The following is an 18,197-nucleotide window of genomic DNA, read 5'->3' on the forward strand; positions in this document are numbered from 1 at the left end:
AAGCTCAGTGATATTGGTTGACGTCCCAGTCACTCCATTGTATCTTGGCTTTCTGGTATCACCTCTTCTAAATTCTTCACACCGCTGGGAGACTAGGCAGGGGATCCAGTCAGTGCTGGGCTGGTGCTGGCGTCGCAGACTTGGAGACACGATGCTTCTGTGTCCATGTTCTTCACAGCTTGTGCCTTCCTTGCAAGCACTGTTTGCATTGGGCCTAGACAGATGCAGTCAGAGGAGCATCCTCTATTGCCTCTGGCTTTTTTCCTCTCTGCCTTTACAAAGCTACATTGGAATATTTGTGCAGTTTTGTGTTTTGGTTTTTAAAACTTCCTGTGGGAGTAAACTGTCACAGAATTGTCCTTGTATAGTTTTAAATCATTTAGGCAATAACAAAGGTTTATTGTAATTGATTTAGAATCATAGGTGCTTTTTTTCAGATATATACAATGTATTATCACAATTAACATGTAGAAGTCCTCCGGTCGTGCTATTCTTACTAAATTTGGTTCTCAAACCAAAAATACTGAGTCAGTAAGTTTCTGGCAGTCGCAGATATGTGCATTTTTAGCAGGTGCCCCGGGGATTCTTTACACAATTTTCACACCATACTTTGAACAACAAAAAGCACCCTGTTTTAAATCAACACATGGATCATCAATTTTTAAATAGCTGCTACTGGGAGTGATTGTTTTATTTCCCAGTAACATCCTATTTTGTCAAATCTAAGGGTTTTTTGTTACTCTAAGTCACATCATTACTTCATGTGTCACTAAGGATGGAAAAAAACCACTCTTCAGTAAACAATGACACAGAGCCTTAGAGTCCCTCTAGACCTGTGAAATAGTCACACCAACAACTAATCACTTTGAAATTTCTATCCACAGATATTTAGCAATTTCTTCTGCTTTCACTTGAATTACTGGGGCTAAACTTTTACGTGTGCCATAGCTGTGTTTACTTATGGTTATCATTCTTCTGTCCTGTAACGCAATAAGGTGCTGCTTTCCAAGAAAATCTGAAATCACTGTCATTCTTCCAATAATGAACATCTGCTTCCCTTATAAAAATATGTACCCCATATCTCTTTACATGCCAGTTTAGAGTGAAGTGTATTTTAAATTGTTAGAGGAAAAAAATAATTGGGGAAAGAAGGCAGTTATATTTTTTAAACATGATTTTATGAAGTTGTTTGTGTACGTTAAGAATTTTTGTCTTTGTGCAGCTAGTAGAAAACATTACTTGGAATTTTAAGGAAACAGCATGATCAATTCAGAATTTACATCTCCAGGTCCAGTGAAGTCACCTACTTTTCCATAATTTTTTTTGGCTCTGTAGACTGAGGAGGCAGTATCTACTGACAGTCCCGGTATTGTTTGTTGGTTTCAGCAGAGGTCCACAGTGAGGGAGTGGGGCCGGTCCAGGGCTCCAGCAGGCTCAGTGCACAAGGAAGAGTTTGTGGGGCCTCCCACTCTTCCTGTCATAAAACGCGTGACAGGTTAAAGTACTTCTCAACTCTTGGTACCTTTCTTGTACGGAAATTACAGACTGGCTGAATCGACTATTGCTAAGAAATATGCTTCTAGGTAAGTAACACAACGTACAAATGGTAGATTTGTTCTAGAGTGTTTGGAAATATATACGGAGGTAAACTTGGCTTTGTCTGTAATTTTCCAGATTTGTACAGATTCCACACAGTGCTGGGCAATGCCATAATTAGTAGTATTTGTCCTACTAAGATTTTAAGTGGTGAATTTTGGCAACTTGAAATGATCTTGGAATTGTGTATGTAAACTAAAGAGGCAATGACTAGAGTAAGCATAAATTTGCCCTTACATGAGGATGACCTAATATTTTGGGATTTAGTCAGTGGTTATAGAAAATCAGGGTCTTCATGATCTAAATGTTATCATGATTTCTGGTTTAAAATGTGTTAGACTTCCCATGTTGTTAAAAAGCTATGTCATGTCTTTTTTAAAGGGCTCATTCTCCATGGTCATTTATTAATATTTAAAATATATGGAAATGCCCAGATTATCCATTTTAAAATTAGTTTCCAATAATAGAACATTGAAAAGATAAAATATTAGTATGCTGCATATTTTTAGTAATAGTCACAATTATAACTTATACAATATAAGGTCTTTTAAAATACATCATTTGCATACATTGGTCTTGATAGAAACTGGCAACACCTTTCAAAGAAGATGCAGTCAAGGAAGACGTCTCACTGGATAGAGGGGCATAATTGAATGAGAATTCTATTGAAAACTGTATAAACACTTTTAAATGTTTTATTGATAAAATGCTTCTTATTAAGTTAATATTGTGAAACACTGGCTGGCTTTTATGCCTTAGATTATTTACTTGAAAAAAAACTTTTTTTTCCCTAATGGAATATGTCAGTAAGTGCATGACAAGTTGAGGAATTTTCCTGTTACTAAAGGCTAAACAACCATCTGAAATCTCCAGGAAATTTAGTGAAAGCATCTTTTATTACAATGGCTATACTTCCACCAGTTGTATACATTATTTCCCATGTAAAATCCATTTTAGCCTTTATTGGAGTTACTCATAAAATCACTATTTAGGGATATTTGGTAACCCATTTGAGATATAATTAACCATAAGGAGAAAAATTATGTTTTTGCATTGTTGTGTGTTTAAATAATTTAAATATTAGGTTGATCTACACAGAGAAAACCCCTAATTCATGACATATTTTATGGGCCACTTTTTGCTGTAACTTAGTTTATTTATCAGTCTACTTGGTAACAGTGTACTGTTATAAAGAAAATACTGCTCTAGAAATTAGGAGACCCAAGTTTAGGTCTCAAACCCTCAACACTACTTCTAACCATTGGGCTACTTCCTCTATGATTTCCTAAGGGTTTTACTTTATTTTTGCTATTGCACTTCTGCCCTCTTAGTTTTCATTATTTTTGTCACGTTGTAGACACCATGTGCATGTATTAAATACCCTGGAAAATTTTAACAAGGGCTGTCCTTTCACTTAGGCACTCCCTTCAAGTCATAAGATTCAAGGTCACTGTTGGGGAATGAGTGCTATAGACCATTTGAGACAGGGGTTCTGGCCTCTGGGAAGTGTGCTTGTGTGCAGAAGCCACCATTTTGCTTATTACTTACCAAGGTCCTGATACAGAAATGCATGTTTCACAGGCTTCAAAGTCAGAAAATTCTGACAAATGCCCATTTTGAGGACATTTACTTTAAAAAGTGATCCTTCAAGTAAAATCATCTACCAAGTAGCTTCTCATAAGCAAAATCTCAGTATGCTATATACCATATCCATTACCTCTACCTTTTCATTTGCCCAAGATTTCTTCATTTGATTGAAAATTAAAAGTTTGCAGACTTGAGTCTTTACATCTTGTCACTAAGATGATTTCACTGTGGCTGAGGTGGCAAAGCATGGCGACCAGACTTTGAATTACTCTTCCTCTAACTCTGAGTGGCTTCTGGAAAATCATCCATCTTTCCCACTTATTATATCTGGGAATGAAGATACAAATATTTATCCCATAAGGTTGCTGTAAGGATTAAATAGGGAATATTTATAAATATTGACTGACAATTGAACATTTAAGTCAGTGACCAGTAAACAAACAGTAGACAGTTATTGCTATTGTTTTCTTAAAATATCATCTGCTGACTTGTTTGGATTCATCACACTTTCCAGGATTGCAGACACCATATGAGTTTCATGAAGTTATTTACTCCCATGTTCCAATAAGATGAGTGAATTATTTTCCTGTATGAATTTAGAGTCAACCAGAGCTAACTCTAAATTATAGTTGTGAGCTATAATTACTTCAACGGTTAAGACCATTTTGGCCTCCGGGAATGAAAAGTTATATTTTACAGAGCATGTGAAAGAAGTATTTGTGAATTCATCTCTGTCTTCTATTCATACCTGGGTTAAAATGAGCCATGGTGTCGAGCAGTTTCTTTGGAACATTACATAAACTTACTTGTTCTTGGCCACGTAGCAGTTGGGGATACACAAACAGGTCTGAAAGGATCCAAACAGCAAATTCTTCACAGGCAGGAAACCTAATATTTACACGTTAATCAACAGGGTGATGTTCCCTGAGGTGGCTTGTGACTAAGATTTGTTGTTCATCATGATTGACAGCTAGCATCTTTTAAAGGACTGAGTTTGTGCAAATACGGTCACCAAGACCAGACTGAAGCACAGTTGTGACCAGGCCCTTCGGCTGCAGAGGCTCCCTGGTCTTCTTCCCGCCGCCTCCAGTAGGAAGGGCCCCCATAGCCACTTTCTTTCCCTGTCATTCTGGCTTTTCAATCTTCTGTTCACACTAAGATATAAATAGCTTATAATGGTTTGACATTTTCTATGTATTTGCATTTTATCACACTAAAAAACTTAAAAGGTAAAGTTTCAAGCCCTAATCCCATGCAATTTTAATGGCCAGCCAGTGGGTTGGGAGGTTTTGGAGTAACAAAGGAAAACAGCTACAACCTCTAGATTATGTATTCTCATTGCCCCTCAAAGGGCAAAATTCATTCTAGGAGGCAAAAAATATGTTAAAAAACCAACTTGACTCTTTTTATGTATAAAGCACAGATATACATTTAATACATAAGCAGATGTAGGGCTTATCTGTGGTATTCAAATCTAGTGGCAGATGATTAAGAAAAAAATGTCCAGAGGAGCCCTCAGGGAGGCCATATGGAAATAACCAAAAGGTTAAGAAACACTGCTCTAGACCAGGTCTCAAAGGAGTCTTGAAACCTGTAGGGTGAGAATTTCACTGGGTGCTTTCTAAATGTTTTCAGTGTGAAGTAACTTATGTCTGACTTAGGACGTATGTTTAAAACCAGTATTTATGTACTAATAAGTCACATGTGGTGATTTGTTGTGCCTTTTATTCTTTTTAGTTATAAGAGGAAATAAAGAGGAGAGAATTGAGAACAAGATGCATTTGATTTTAATTTTATCCCCCTCTATTATTTGTTCTGTGACCCTTGGCAAATCACTCACCCTCTTGAAGGTTGAGTTTTCTTGTCTTTAGTTTTCATGGGAATGACAATGTTCACACTGTGGAGTTCCAGTATCATAAGAATCAATTAAAATAATATACAGGAAACCTTCTGCACATTGCCTAGTATGTGATAAATGCATGCCAATTGGTTACTATAATTCTATGCATTGTACCTTTTATGTCAATTTACTATCTTTTAAAATTATTATTAAAAAAGATTTAGATTTGGGATAAAAATGTTCATAAAATATAAAAGTCTTTCTGGAACAAATGTTAGTACTGTCTTTAAAAAGAAACATTTCTAGTTTTCCTTTAAACTAGTAACCACACCAGGTGACATAAACTAAAAATATAATAAAATCTAAATGAAAGTGTTTTCTTTACTTAGAGGCAATCCTCTGCTAAATTAGACTTTTTAGCATGTCTAAAAGCTAAGGTAGTATATTGAATATAGAATGATTAATTGTTGTGGCAATTCTGTTGAACTGTGTTCTCTTTAAATACTATATTGGACTTACTTGCTGTAAAGTCATTGTTTTACTTTCCTTCATGCAAAAAGATTTCAGTATTATTTGAAATTTATGTCCATGACATCACTTTTGCCTAGAATGTTATCGTTTCTTTTCTCTGTATAGATGATATTTGCTTTTAGGTATTCACCAACCTGCATAGAATTGTAGGCTAGAGAAATTAATTGAAAGGAAATAGTGAGACTCAGCAAGTATTTAAAACTTGAGACTTAATGTGGAACTGCGTGAATTTTAGTATCGATACAGTTCTATGGAAGATTTTGTTTCCTTGAAAGGAGCATTCAGAATTCATATTCATTCTCATTCTCTTTCTCTCTCTCATTCTCTCTACCCCAAGTGATTGTTCTGCTTTTGTGTCTTTTGTGACACACCATTAAAACTCTAACCTCCCAATTTTATTCCCAGATTAGTTTCTTTCTTTATAAGATTATGACTCACCTCTATGGAAGAAATCCAATGGAGAAGGAGCAGTGCTTTCATTGTAAGTGTTGTGATGTGGTGAAACAGAATAAATGAGCAACTGTGATATGCATCATCTATTCTCCCTGCCTTTTCAGCTTATCTTCTTTTTGGTAATTTATCCAGTCAACAATAATTCTACTTTGGTATAATGTAAAAATCCTTTAATAATGAATAACTATGGAGTAGTGTTCTCCATTCCAGAACTTGGTTTTGTAATTCTGGGCTTTGACAACAGAAAATAAGTTTCAGGGGTAGAGTTAAAAGTGCTATAGGGAGGGAACACACTTATCCAGCGGAAATAGACCACAGTTAGTGGCATTCAGAAAGCACCAGTGATACAACTATTTAAGGGTCATCCTAGCTTTCCAGGGGGCCGAGAGAACAGAATTTCACAAGGTAGACAAACATAACATTTCAAAAGCATATGAGAAATCAAAGAGCCTCTTTTGTAATAAAATATATCGGCTCAGATTCTGTTTCCATATGCTTTAAAAATCATACTCCAAGAGGATTTTGGAACAAGTTTTGACTTCAAAATCCATTAACCTGTGGAGTTGGATTAAAAATACTTATATGCTGCCCTGGCTGGTGTAGCTCAGTGGATTGAGTGTGGGCCTGCGAACCACACAATCGCGGTTTGATTCCCAGTCAGGGCACATGCCTGGGTTGCAGGCCAGTTCCCAGCAGGGGACGCATGAGAGGCAACCATACATTGATATTTCTCCCCCTCTCTCCTTCCCTTCCCCTCTAGATTTAAATAAATAAAAATCTTAAAAGAAAAAGAATACTTATATGCCAAGTGACTAACACCCTGGAAGTTCTGGTGCACGAAGGGTGAACTTTACTTCATGTAGAATTGTCTCAAGTCCACTTACTGCCATTCCAGTGGAAAAATCAGAGTTTTCAGAATAGTAGGAGACATATGTTTTAGCACAATGGTTGAGATTTATAAGATGGCTTCTTTAAGAACTGAGAAGCGAAATAATTTCCCCAAACTTGACATCTAAAAATGTCATCACTAAGAGGTTAAAATAATTTTCATATACTTGGAACCACGGTACCATGGGGAATTAAATGGTATTTTTCATCATCCTTATTTATTTCATTTAAGACAGCCAAAGTGATTTAACCAGCATGTCTCACCTAGGAAAGCTGGAACTAAAACTCAATCCAGTACTTCTTTCTATTCATTCCGTGAGCTGACCTCTCTTCCAGGTAGGGTGGGCAAGAGCCCTGGCCCAAGTGGTGGGCTCCTGCCTACCTGTGCTGGAAGGTCATGTGGTGGCCCCTACTCCATCCCTTAATAATATTTATAAGTAATATAAACAATATTTACAAGGGATTAATAGTAATCTAAGTCACCAAATACAAGTTATTCATTTGTAGACTACTGGAAAATTAGTGGAGGCCGATCCATGATCTTTCCCTGTTGAAACTCCTTTTGCCTCCTCTCATTCACATGCATTTCTCTGTTTCTTTCTGTGGAAATATTTAAAAATCATTTGGAGAAGCACTACCCATTATTTTTCATCTATTTAGAAAGGTTCAAGTGGCCTTGGCTGAGGTGGGGAAGGCACTGGACAGCCTGGACTTGTTCACTTGTTGAGGTATTCCTGAAACAAGAAAACACTTGCACTGCTGAATATACATGCACACGCGTGCATGTGTGTGTGTATCCAGTAGTGACAAGACAAAAATTCTGCATGTGTGTGTATGTATAAAATCCTTGTCTTTTCCACATTAACCACTCTCCTGAGCCTGTCATGCTGCTTTCATGTGGTTGGAGGACATAGAGATAGTTTGGTTTGATAAGTGACTTCTGCCTGATACATTGGTTCTAAGTCTATGCAAAGTAAGAAAGACCTGAGTGTATTCTATGGTATATCAATCAAACAGTTCTGATTGAACAATGAAAACATAATCAACTGGGATTTTCAAAAATACTTTAACAATGGACCTGTTTGCAGAGGTGTGGTAGGGTTTAGGGGAGTCAACAGTAGATGTCAAGGTTCTTATTGACCAACTGTAAGCCCTCACATTCTCGAAGGAGAAGGGGAGGGAATGGAGTGGTCTAAGTTTGGTAAGAGCTGAAATTCGAAGCCAAAAGGGAGACTATGCAATAGGAGCTGCTATCACAGAAAGATGTCCCTGCCAGATTGCAGGCAAGGAGGGAGACCGAAAGAAATACTCCAACTTCTCTCTTCCTCCCACACAGCTAGGCAAGGAGGAGAGAAAGAAAGGCTTTGGGAGCAGAGAGCAGCCAGCATTCATGGTCCACTGGACTCATTTCCAAACATGTTTCTCACCCAATATTTAATTTGAACAATAATTGATGGAAGCATTCTTTTAGTGCATTGTAGTCCTATGTGTTATCTTCATTATTCTAGACATTAATTGGTTTTAAAATTTTCTTTTAACTTGGGATCCTTAACACAAACGTTAATTGTTGTGCTGTCCAGTAGTAGTGCACATGGTCTGGTGAGAGAGTGAGATCTGTTTGCTCATAAAAGAAAGGGTCCCAACTTGTGCTTTTGCATTTTTGACTGTGCTTTTTTATGGTCTACCAGTGTTCTGTGACATCAGCTGGCATGTGTCACACTGTCCATGTCTACAGCAACTCTAGCTCCTAGTTCTGAATTCAACTATTTTCATCCCTCTATGAATGCGGAAGATACTGTAATCATTTGCTCAACACATTTTTATTGAGCACCCATTATGCTCAGTAAACATTCCTTTGCTCAGAAGGTCTGAGGACATTGAAGTGAGCAGTGTGGAAAAGGCTTCTACTCTAACAGAGGGTATGACTCGGTTTTTTTTCTAAACTAAGTCTTAGAGACCTCAGAGACTGTCTAAAGAATCTTTAATCTTCTGATGCTTTCCGGGGGCTGCAGAGTCATTTGTTCCAGTGCCTTGCTGAATTCTGAACTGTCAAGGTTACCAAATAAATATGTGGGGTATTTGGTATTATGTTTAGTATCATTCATTTATTCCTAAAGTGATTTCTGAGCATCTACTATATACTAGTATATGCACCAATTGAGAAATTAATAAAATATGTTCATGTTCAGGATACTGTTCATCTAGTTGGGATGCAGATATGCAAATAACTGGCAGGATGTCAAGAGCTGTGGGACTAGCAAATGATTCCATTGTTTTGGATGAGGGTGACTATGAGATTTGCGGTAATAACCATAATGCCCAATTTCCTGGCTGCTCAGCCGAGCAGTTTAAAGACTCACTGTTAGCAGTGTGTGCTTTTATTTAACAGGAATCCCATAAGTACTCACTTGTAAAATAGTGTTTCCCAGAATCCACTGGCACGAACTGTTCAGCTCTTTGAAACACACATGAAACAGTTCCAAGCACAGTGGTAACACTGTTTGGGGATAAACCACATGACTCTGAATTATGGGGCTCAGTAGAAGTTAGGGTTTTATAGACCATTGAACACACACACATTATACTGATAGTGTAGACCCATATTCTGGAAAAATACTCATTGACACTGTTAGAGTAATGAAACCACATAATCATGAAAAAGGTGTCCTAATAGTGGTTGTGTTGTTTATGTATCGTAGCAGTTTATGTAACCATGGGCTCCATCACTATTTAGGAGGCCAAAGGTCTTGTCCTTTTTGCAGATCTACACCTTGCAATGCTTTACCTGATCTAGGTTAGCTCATCCCCTAACACAGTGAAAAGGAAACTCAGCAAGCCTATTTTTAATCTAAGACTTGAACATTTCCCTGGCAGTCCAATTTTGGCATGCCCAGTGAGGCTCTGCCTAGTTTTCTAAATAGCAGAAAAAATACTGCTATGGAATATATTTTTCACTTTTTCCTGACTCTCTTTTTCTTTCTTTCTTTTTTTGAGAAGAGTAGTTCTGGTAAAGAAAAGGGAAGTTAGTATTAATATTCCAGAAGAAGGACGATCCTTTTTAGGTTTAAGAAAATATTCACAGTGATGGAGTTCAGACCTTAGCACCTACATTAACACCAGCCCACACACATGGTACCACGCTGATGATTTAGCCCTCAGAGATGTAGAAGGCTTCTGCAGAGCAGTAGTCACATCCTCCTTTATCAATTTGTAGATCACATTTGGAGGTGTCATATAAAAAATTCTTAGTCTCGGGGACTGTCTTGTTAGGATTTTGTTTTTGTATTTATTTATGCATTTGTGGTGAAAGAGATTGAATGATTTATGTGCTATGTAATACAGTGTGTCCATGAGGCTGGAAAGGAGAATAAATTTATATTTATACTGTGTGTTAGCTTATATTTTAAAATAATATGCTCAATGTAAATTTTTAATTCTGCAGACACATTTTTAGGTAAAATATCTCTCAATGTAAAGCAGTTTGTACAAATATTAATCTAAAGTACAACAAACATTTTCCCAGTGTTTCCAGGTTAACCATTAACCACTTTACATTTAGAGATCCTTCACCTGAAAATAATTATTAGATGTATTGTTCTACAATGTAACTTACATATTATTTAAAAATAAGTTTTTTCTACAAATCATGAAATGCATGCTTGAAACTTATATAATGTTATATGTCAATTGTGTTTCAATAATAATAATAATTTTTATTCCACATCAGTTTCCTAACTGCAAGCAACTTGTATTATTTGACTCTTTTGTCAAGTTTTCCTCATATGGTAAAAAGTCTTGGGACAAAACATGCATTCTGGAGATAGTAAAGTCAGAATTATTTAAATGAGTCTATGTGTCTCTTCTATATCATGCATTTAATTAATGCATGTCTTTGTGTTTTATCCTTGAGTAATACCAGTGGCAAAGGTGAAGCAATAGGCATTGTTTCCAAATGTTTGTCTTTTTGATTCTCAAGGTGAATTATGCTGCTCTTTTGCCTTCATCACTTCTCACCTCTATCAGGGTATGGCTGTATCAATTATCTAGTGGATTTAATGCCGCTTAGTTGTATAGTATGGTGGAGAATGTTGTAGCCATCATTCAAACAAGTCTTGTGCTATGCCACATGGATTCAAAGAAAATTTGTAGTGTTATATAGGTAACCACGAAAGACTTGTGTGTTTTGGTTTCTCACCTCTCTACATTGCCAATTTGCTGTTCATCTACTTCTGATAAAGACGGTGAATTACCCACTGTGTATGGAATAAATGTGAGTTACCCATATAGCCAAATGACTGAAAAGGCACAGTGCCACTCTCAAATGACAGCTGGTTCCTGGATTTCTCTTTCAACAATAACCCCCCCCGCCCCCCCAGCCTATGCACCAACCTCAAGCAAGAAAGTATCATGCCATCTTTTCAGCATTTGGCAGTATCTGTTACCTTCATTTGTCTTCGGATATTCCTTATCTTGAAGATGTATGTCACCTCTCCTATGAACCCATTTTTCGTGATTGCCCCAAATACAGAATTAAACCCTATTTATCAAGAAAAAATTGTCCATCGACAAATGTTCCTTTTCATTCTTCAAGCATGCCTCCTTCTTCCAGACATGTTACATATACACAATCTTTAGAAGTAAAACCTCTCTCTACTTTTCATTAGTCTTCCAGAAAATTTGTAGAGAAGCACTTTGAGTNCCTTCATTTGTCTTCGGATATTCCTTATCTTGAAGATGTATGTCACCTCTCCTATAAACCCATTTTTCGCGATTGCCCCAAATACAGAATTAAACCCTATTTATCAAGAAAAAATTGTCCATCGACAAATGTTCCTTTTCATTCTTCAAGCATGCCTCCTTCTTCCAGACATGTTACCTATACACAATCTTTAGAAGTAAAACCTCTCTCTACTTTTCATTAGTCTTCCAGAAAATTTGTAGAGAAGCACTTTGAGTGTGGTCAGTCTTCTCTGGGTCATGTTACAGACTACAGAGCTCACAGCTGTTCCAGTCGCGGATGGATTAAATGTGATATGGGAAGTCTGCACCGCTGGACGCGGGTGATTTTATGTCAGCCTGACCCAGAGGGCAGGCAGTCTCTCTGTCACAAAGCCAAAGCTGTGACATCTCACACTGATAACCAGGGAAAAAAATTATACAAAATTTTAATCCCTAAAAGTTTCCTGCTCCTAGATCCAGATGACCTCTTTGCTCATATCTGTGATGAAATATTAAATAGTATGTTAAATAGTATATGTTAATAGTATTTATGTAATAGCTCTTTGAAATCTTCCCCACAGAGGAAGACTTTCTTGGCCATTCTCAACAAACATCGATACCAAGTGCCTACTAACCTAACTGTAATCTGTTTGTCTGTGACATTGAATCGAGGAGCATATTTTTGTAACATACTTGAAGATTATAATTTTAATTTAACATATTGGAGTCTATTTTGTTACATTTAATACAGTGCCAGATCCATAGGCTCAAAGGTCTTAGGGTGTCACAGAGAGCAAGTCAGGGAGGTTTATTTTGGGGTCCTGGGCTGAGAACTCAGACTATCAGCAGGAGTTCATTTATCCATTCATTTATTCAGTAGTTATTTGTCAGACACCTCTTGTGCTCAACATACTGTAAAGTAGGTAATAAAATTCAGAATTGGATATGATGTCTGGTTTATGTTTTTAAAAAATCACCTTGGCAGAGCTGTGGAGGATGGAATACAGGACAGGGAGACGTGGGCAGGAGAGCTGGCCAGAAAACAGTGCAGTGTTCAGGGGAAGATGCTGACGAGACTCGAGGGCAGTGGGATGAAGCAGAGGGAACCTATTAGACCCAGTGTGGCAGTTAAGCCTGCAAGGGTTTTATCCCTTTGATAAGGACACGAAAACCTTTCATCTTCTCCACAGAGAAAGAAATGCACATGGGTGTGTATGTAAGTGCAGTTGCTCAAGGCCCAGCTTTGTGGCTCTTCTGGAAGGTGGGGCACAGGTCTAGGGCCCCACAATTTGCCCCTTGAAATGATAAGCTAAGGTACAGTTGCAAGCCAAAGTTATCTTTCATTAAAAACATAAACAACTGGCGGACATCATCAGGGTCTCAGAAATGGTACGATAAATGTACCTTGGGCTATATAAAGAGATTTAGAGAAGTATGTTCATTCATTTGTTCATTTGTTCATTCATTTGTTCATTCATTTAGAGAAGTATGTTCATTCATACTTTTTCATTTGTTTTGCCTCCAGAAAAAAAGTTAACTGCTTGGAAAAAAAGTGACATCAAACTGGCGATAGCTAGACTGATGAGAAAGACTAGGATATCATTTTTTCAGGCTCCAAAGACAAAGGAATGTCACTGGAGACTATAAAATTGTGTAGCGTATGAATGGGNTTCATTAAAAACATAAACAACTGGCGGACATCATCAGGGTCTCAGAAATGGTACGATAAATGTACCTTGGGTTATATAAAGAGATTTAGAGAAGTATGTTCTTTTTCATTTGTTTTGCCTCCAGAAAAAAGTTAACTGCTTGGAAAAAAAGTGACATCAAACTGGCGATAGCTAGACTGATGAGAAAGACTAGGATATCATTTTTTCAGGCTCCAAAGACAAAGGAATGTCACTGGAGACTATAAAATTGTGTAGCGTATGAATGGGACCAAACACAAGAGAAAACCTTTGGAATTCTAAAGAGATGAATAAAATATAATAAATAAAAAGAATCACTTTTTTACGCATAGTCACATTATGCAAATCATCACCCTGCTACGTGGTACAGACCTCAACTAAAAAGATTCAGAGGGGATTTCAGAAAGTTCATGTTTAATAGAACTATAATGAAAAGTAAGAGAAAATGTATCCTTTGCGGGATAAAATGCATTTATAATTTTTAAACTAGAAATTAGAGCATTTGGACTAAAAAAAATCCATGAGTTTGACCTAAAATGCTGGCCATCCACCATTTTGTTCACAAATAAAATGTAAAAACTTAAATTCAAGTCAAGCTAACATTAAAATGTTATTTTAAATTTTTCTAGTTGTATTTTTCTCAGTTTACCCATTACAGTACCAAATAGGACCTCCTGAGTTTACTTAGTCAATTCAATGCTCGTCCTCAGCTCTTCCAGAGAGGTGGGCGTCCAGACTTACACCACCTTCACAGCTACATGTTCTCCCCACTTGTAGTTTGCAGATCATTATTTCCAAATTGAACCGCCTGCCTGCAACTGTAGTTTGTGTTTTACTCTGATCAATTTCAATCCACATCCGATTGCAGAACTAACTCAAGGAACACCCGTAAACCCCCTCAACTAACTTTAATAAATATTATGTTTTCCGCATTTGCATTAGCTCTCTTTCTAAAGTACATAAAATATTAATTTATTTTTTCACATATTTATGTTCATTTATATCTCATTGACATCCCGACATGCATATGTACTCACACTGTAGCACTTGAGAATTATTACAGAAACCAAGACACTTCACCCCTAAATACTCCAGCATGGGTATTCTGGGAACTGTAACGTTCTCTGCAACGTGCCAAGGAGTACTGAGAGAGCCGTGTTGATGAGAGTGCTGGTGTGTGCCATGCATGGTACTCCTATTCCCCTCCGTCCCAATAATATCATTTGTAGTCACTTTCTTACTGTTTTCAAACTGGGATTGAAGTTGGGATTAACTACATTCTATTAGTTGTTATGTCTGTTTAATTTCCTTTAAATTTAACCAGTTTCCAGCTTTTTAAAAACTAGTATTGCTGTTCTCCATAATGTTGATATTTTTTAAAAGTTCAGTGCAGTTGTTTTTCAAAACGTCCTTCATTTTGGATTCGTTTGACTGTTTCCTCATGATTAGATCCGGATGGAGCATTTCAAGCAGGGCATCTGCATGGGCCATGCTGTGTCCTTCCCAATGTCCCTCGCAGGGAACACAGGTTGTGAATGTGTTCTAGTATTGGTAATGTTAAGGAAAACGTAATGTCTGCGTGATTTTTCTGTTGTAAAGCAAATGTTTCCCTCTTAAATTCAAATGTAATCTGCATATGAATAGAACAGTGATGCTTTGAGACTGATTTTCCAGTCCCTTGACTTTTACCTGGTGGTTTTAGTACCCATTGATGATAGGTTATTATTATGTGGTTGTAAAATTATGGTTTTCTGTTTCTATCATGACTTTTATATTTACTAGTTGATTTGCTTTGATTTTCCTTCTCCCCCCTCTCCCCTTAAAGAACTTTTAGTATCACTATGTATTTATGAATACACTTTCAATTCACATTGTTATAATCACTTCTTCTCCTTATCTACTTGATGCTCAAACTGCACCAAACGTGACTGGTGGAAGGAAGCCTTGCATAGCTGGTGTCTGTCTCCTTCTGATGGGTCCTCATCAGTGTGTGCACGTTCTTTAGGCACAACCAGATACTTCAGGCTTGACTCCTGATTTCCTGCCCCAGGAGACCTGTTCTAAAGCCCAGATCTGGACACTAGGTTTGCTCAGTGCTACTGGAGTGTCATCATTTCTAGGCCTTTTGAGTGAATGATAAAAAGTACACACACTAACCCCTACATACACGTGTACATGCACCTGTGTGTGTCCAGTGTGGTCAGAGCCATAGGGTCGAGTGTCTCTGTGCTGCCGCCATCCACTCCATCCCAGCATCACTGTCTCCTCCCCCTGCTCCGTGTTTGGGTGTCTGTTCTCTCCAGAGAGAGAATTCTCGTATTTCACAATAACAGTCAATATACAGGGTAAAGCAAAGGTAGGTTTATAGTCGTAAGTATGTGAAATACAGGGTTTATTCTTGCATTATTATTTATTAATTATTGTATTACTTTCCACATGAACAACTGTGAACCTACTTTTGTTCCACCCTGTGTGTACGTGTTTCCTCAGTCCTACAACGCACACAAAGTAGTTTCAGGACCGCTACCAAGAACAGAGTTAACTGTGTTGGGTTCAAGATTTCCTACAATTCTTTCTGTCTTTAGAATATGTGTCTCTGTAATCAGAATGTTTGTGAAAAACAGCTAACATTGGATTTTTTTCCTGTTCTTATCAGCTTGATATAGCTTTACTTTTAAAAAATATAATTGATTTAAGAATTTGGTTTCCAATGTTAATTTAATTTTGAGTATGCAAAAACTACTGTTTTTAAATGGTAAAAATGCTGTTCCATTATTTAACTATATGCAAAATTCAGTGTCATCATAATATGCAGGATCTGTTTAGAAATTAAGAGAGGGAAAGCATAAATAGTTTTCCTTGACCCCAGCTGGTGTGACTCAACTGGCCATCATCCCACAAACTGAAAGGTCCCTGGCTGATTCCCAATCAGGGCACACGCCTGGTTCGGAGGTTCAGTCCCCAGTCGTGGCATGTGCAGAAGGCAGCCGATCAATGTTTCTCTCGCAGATCAATGTTATTCTCCCTCTCTTTCTGCCTCCTATCCCTTCTCTCAGAAAATTAATTAATTAGTTAATTAAAACAGAATTTTTCCTTGTACTAATAAAGATTTAAATGTCTTATTACTATCCCAAGTTCAGGATCAAGAGTAGTCTTTTTTCAAGCATACTAGCACTGCAAGGCAATGTAGAGCAGGAGATAACAAATTGTTGACAGAATTACATTGCCTGAGGTCAAATCCTAGTCCTCACTCCACTTACAGGTTGTAACCTGGTCCAGTTTGTTATTTTTGTACTCTCTTGTCCTCGTCACATGTAAACTCTGGGTACTGCAAAGTTTAATATAACACACTTAGTTTAATATAACGCACTTAGCCCCTGATGAATAGTAGGGGCAAGATGAATATTACCTGTGATTGTGGGTGGTGATGCTCATGGTGTTTTAACAGTGCTCTCTGGATATCCAGAGCTGCTAATTTTAAAGACTTATTTTCGTAGTAACAGGGTTTTTTTTTGGGGGGGGGTGTTGTTTTTGTTTTGCATTTTTTTATTTTCTCTCCGCACTGTTGATACACAAGGGAAAGTTCTGGCTTAGCTAGAAGTTCTGGCATTGGGAATGACCTTGTCCTTCTTTTGAAGTATCTGAAAAATAAAAATAAAAATTCCTCTCATAAAACCCCGTTGCCGCTGCTGGGCCCAGGGCTGGCTGCCCATCGGGATGCCGAGCGTGCCGGCTGCTGTAATCACCGGGGCCCCTTCCAGAGATGTCCAGGCTGAAATGAGGTAGGAAAGTCTGTGTTATGTCTAATAATAGCTCTGGAAATGTTCCTGAAATGTTTGCATGCACCTCCCAGGCTGGACAGACACAGCACCCTATAAAAAATAGTATGTTGTTCTTATTCTTGCTAGTGAGTATGTTACAGTACAAACCAAAATACTAGCTAGAAATATTTGCTATGACTTTTTTAAGTTTTCATTTGTAATCCTGGCCTCTGCCAAGAGTGGCTGGATATATTTATATAAATGTCCTGGGTATTTAATCCACCGCTTCTTATAAACTAAGGATTCATATCAACTATTGATTCCACCAGTGAGGAGTTTGGATAGGAGAAAAGTTATATGTGATACCGTTACTCGTTCATTACCTATAGGGATTGCTTTCAAGACAGTGTGAAACCAGGATGTCTCTGCGTTCCGGGAGCAGGGTCTGGTGAGGAGCAGGGGGATGGGCCTGGGAAGTGTGGACTTTTGTCTCTGTGCCCTGGAGTCACCTGCGGATGGGCCCAGAGCCAAATGGTACATACAAGTTCCAGGACTGGGCACCCGTTCCTGACAGAAAGGTTAAAGTGGGAAACAAAATAACAGAGTAGGCAGGTCACGATTTCCTCTTGCGACAGAGACTTGCTGTGACCTCAGTGAAGCTTAAACTAAAAGGCCCCTCACTTGCATGGGCCCTTCCAAGGCCCTGGAGGGTCTGACCAGTGTATTCAGGTGGGAGTATATTTTTGTAACATTTGCTAAAGTAAGGCATTTTAACTGCAATTGGCAAAAGCCACTGTTTCCTTCTAGTCCAACTTTCCTTCCATCTTCCTTTTCCTCACCTTGAGTGGATTGAAAGTAGCTTTGGTCATAGAGGACAAAAGGTCGGAGATATATTTACTGTGGGTTTAGTGGGCTCCATATGGAGTCTGCAATCGCTTCTGTGTATGAGTAAGTTGTTGCCGGGCATCCCAGAAAGGGAAAGGCTTCCGAGTCCCTTCACATCCTTAGCTGACTCCCCAAGCACGGCCAGAGGCTGTGCTGTGTTATGAAAGTGTCCCACAGTACCTACCCCTGGAAGCACATAGGCAGCAGAGGAGAAATAACAGTTGAAATATACAGAATCAGCAGCTAATC

General features: G+C 38.0%; 1 protein-coding gene across 3 annotated transcripts in view; it reads left to right on the plus strand.

The window, feature by feature from the left end:
• The window catches only part of ZNF385B (zinc finger protein 385B), a 364,110-nt gene that overhangs the window by 186,123 nt on the left and 159,790 nt on the right, over positions 1 to 18,197 (plus strand). Inside the window, exon 1 of one of the 3 annotated variants that reach the window (XM_037044354.1) lies at positions 1,435 to 1,583. The exons of the other annotated variants lie outside the window; for them this stretch is intronic. Coding sequence (XP_036900249.1) covers positions 1,574 to 1,583 — 10 coding nt within the window. The 5' untranslated portion in view covers positions 1,435 to 1,573. Of the gene's footprint in view, positions 1 to 1,434; positions 1,584 to 18,197 lie in introns of those variants that run through there. 3 annotated transcript variants of the gene reach the window in all.

The sequence above is a fragment of the Sturnira hondurensis genome, unplaced genomic scaffold, assembly GCF_014824575.4.
Source record: "Sturnira hondurensis isolate 20B ecotype Veracruz unplaced genomic scaffold, ASM1482457v3 Scaffold0004136, whole genome shotgun sequence".
NCBI classification, from domain to species: Eukaryota; Metazoa; Chordata; class Mammalia; order Chiroptera; family Phyllostomidae; genus Sturnira; species Sturnira hondurensis.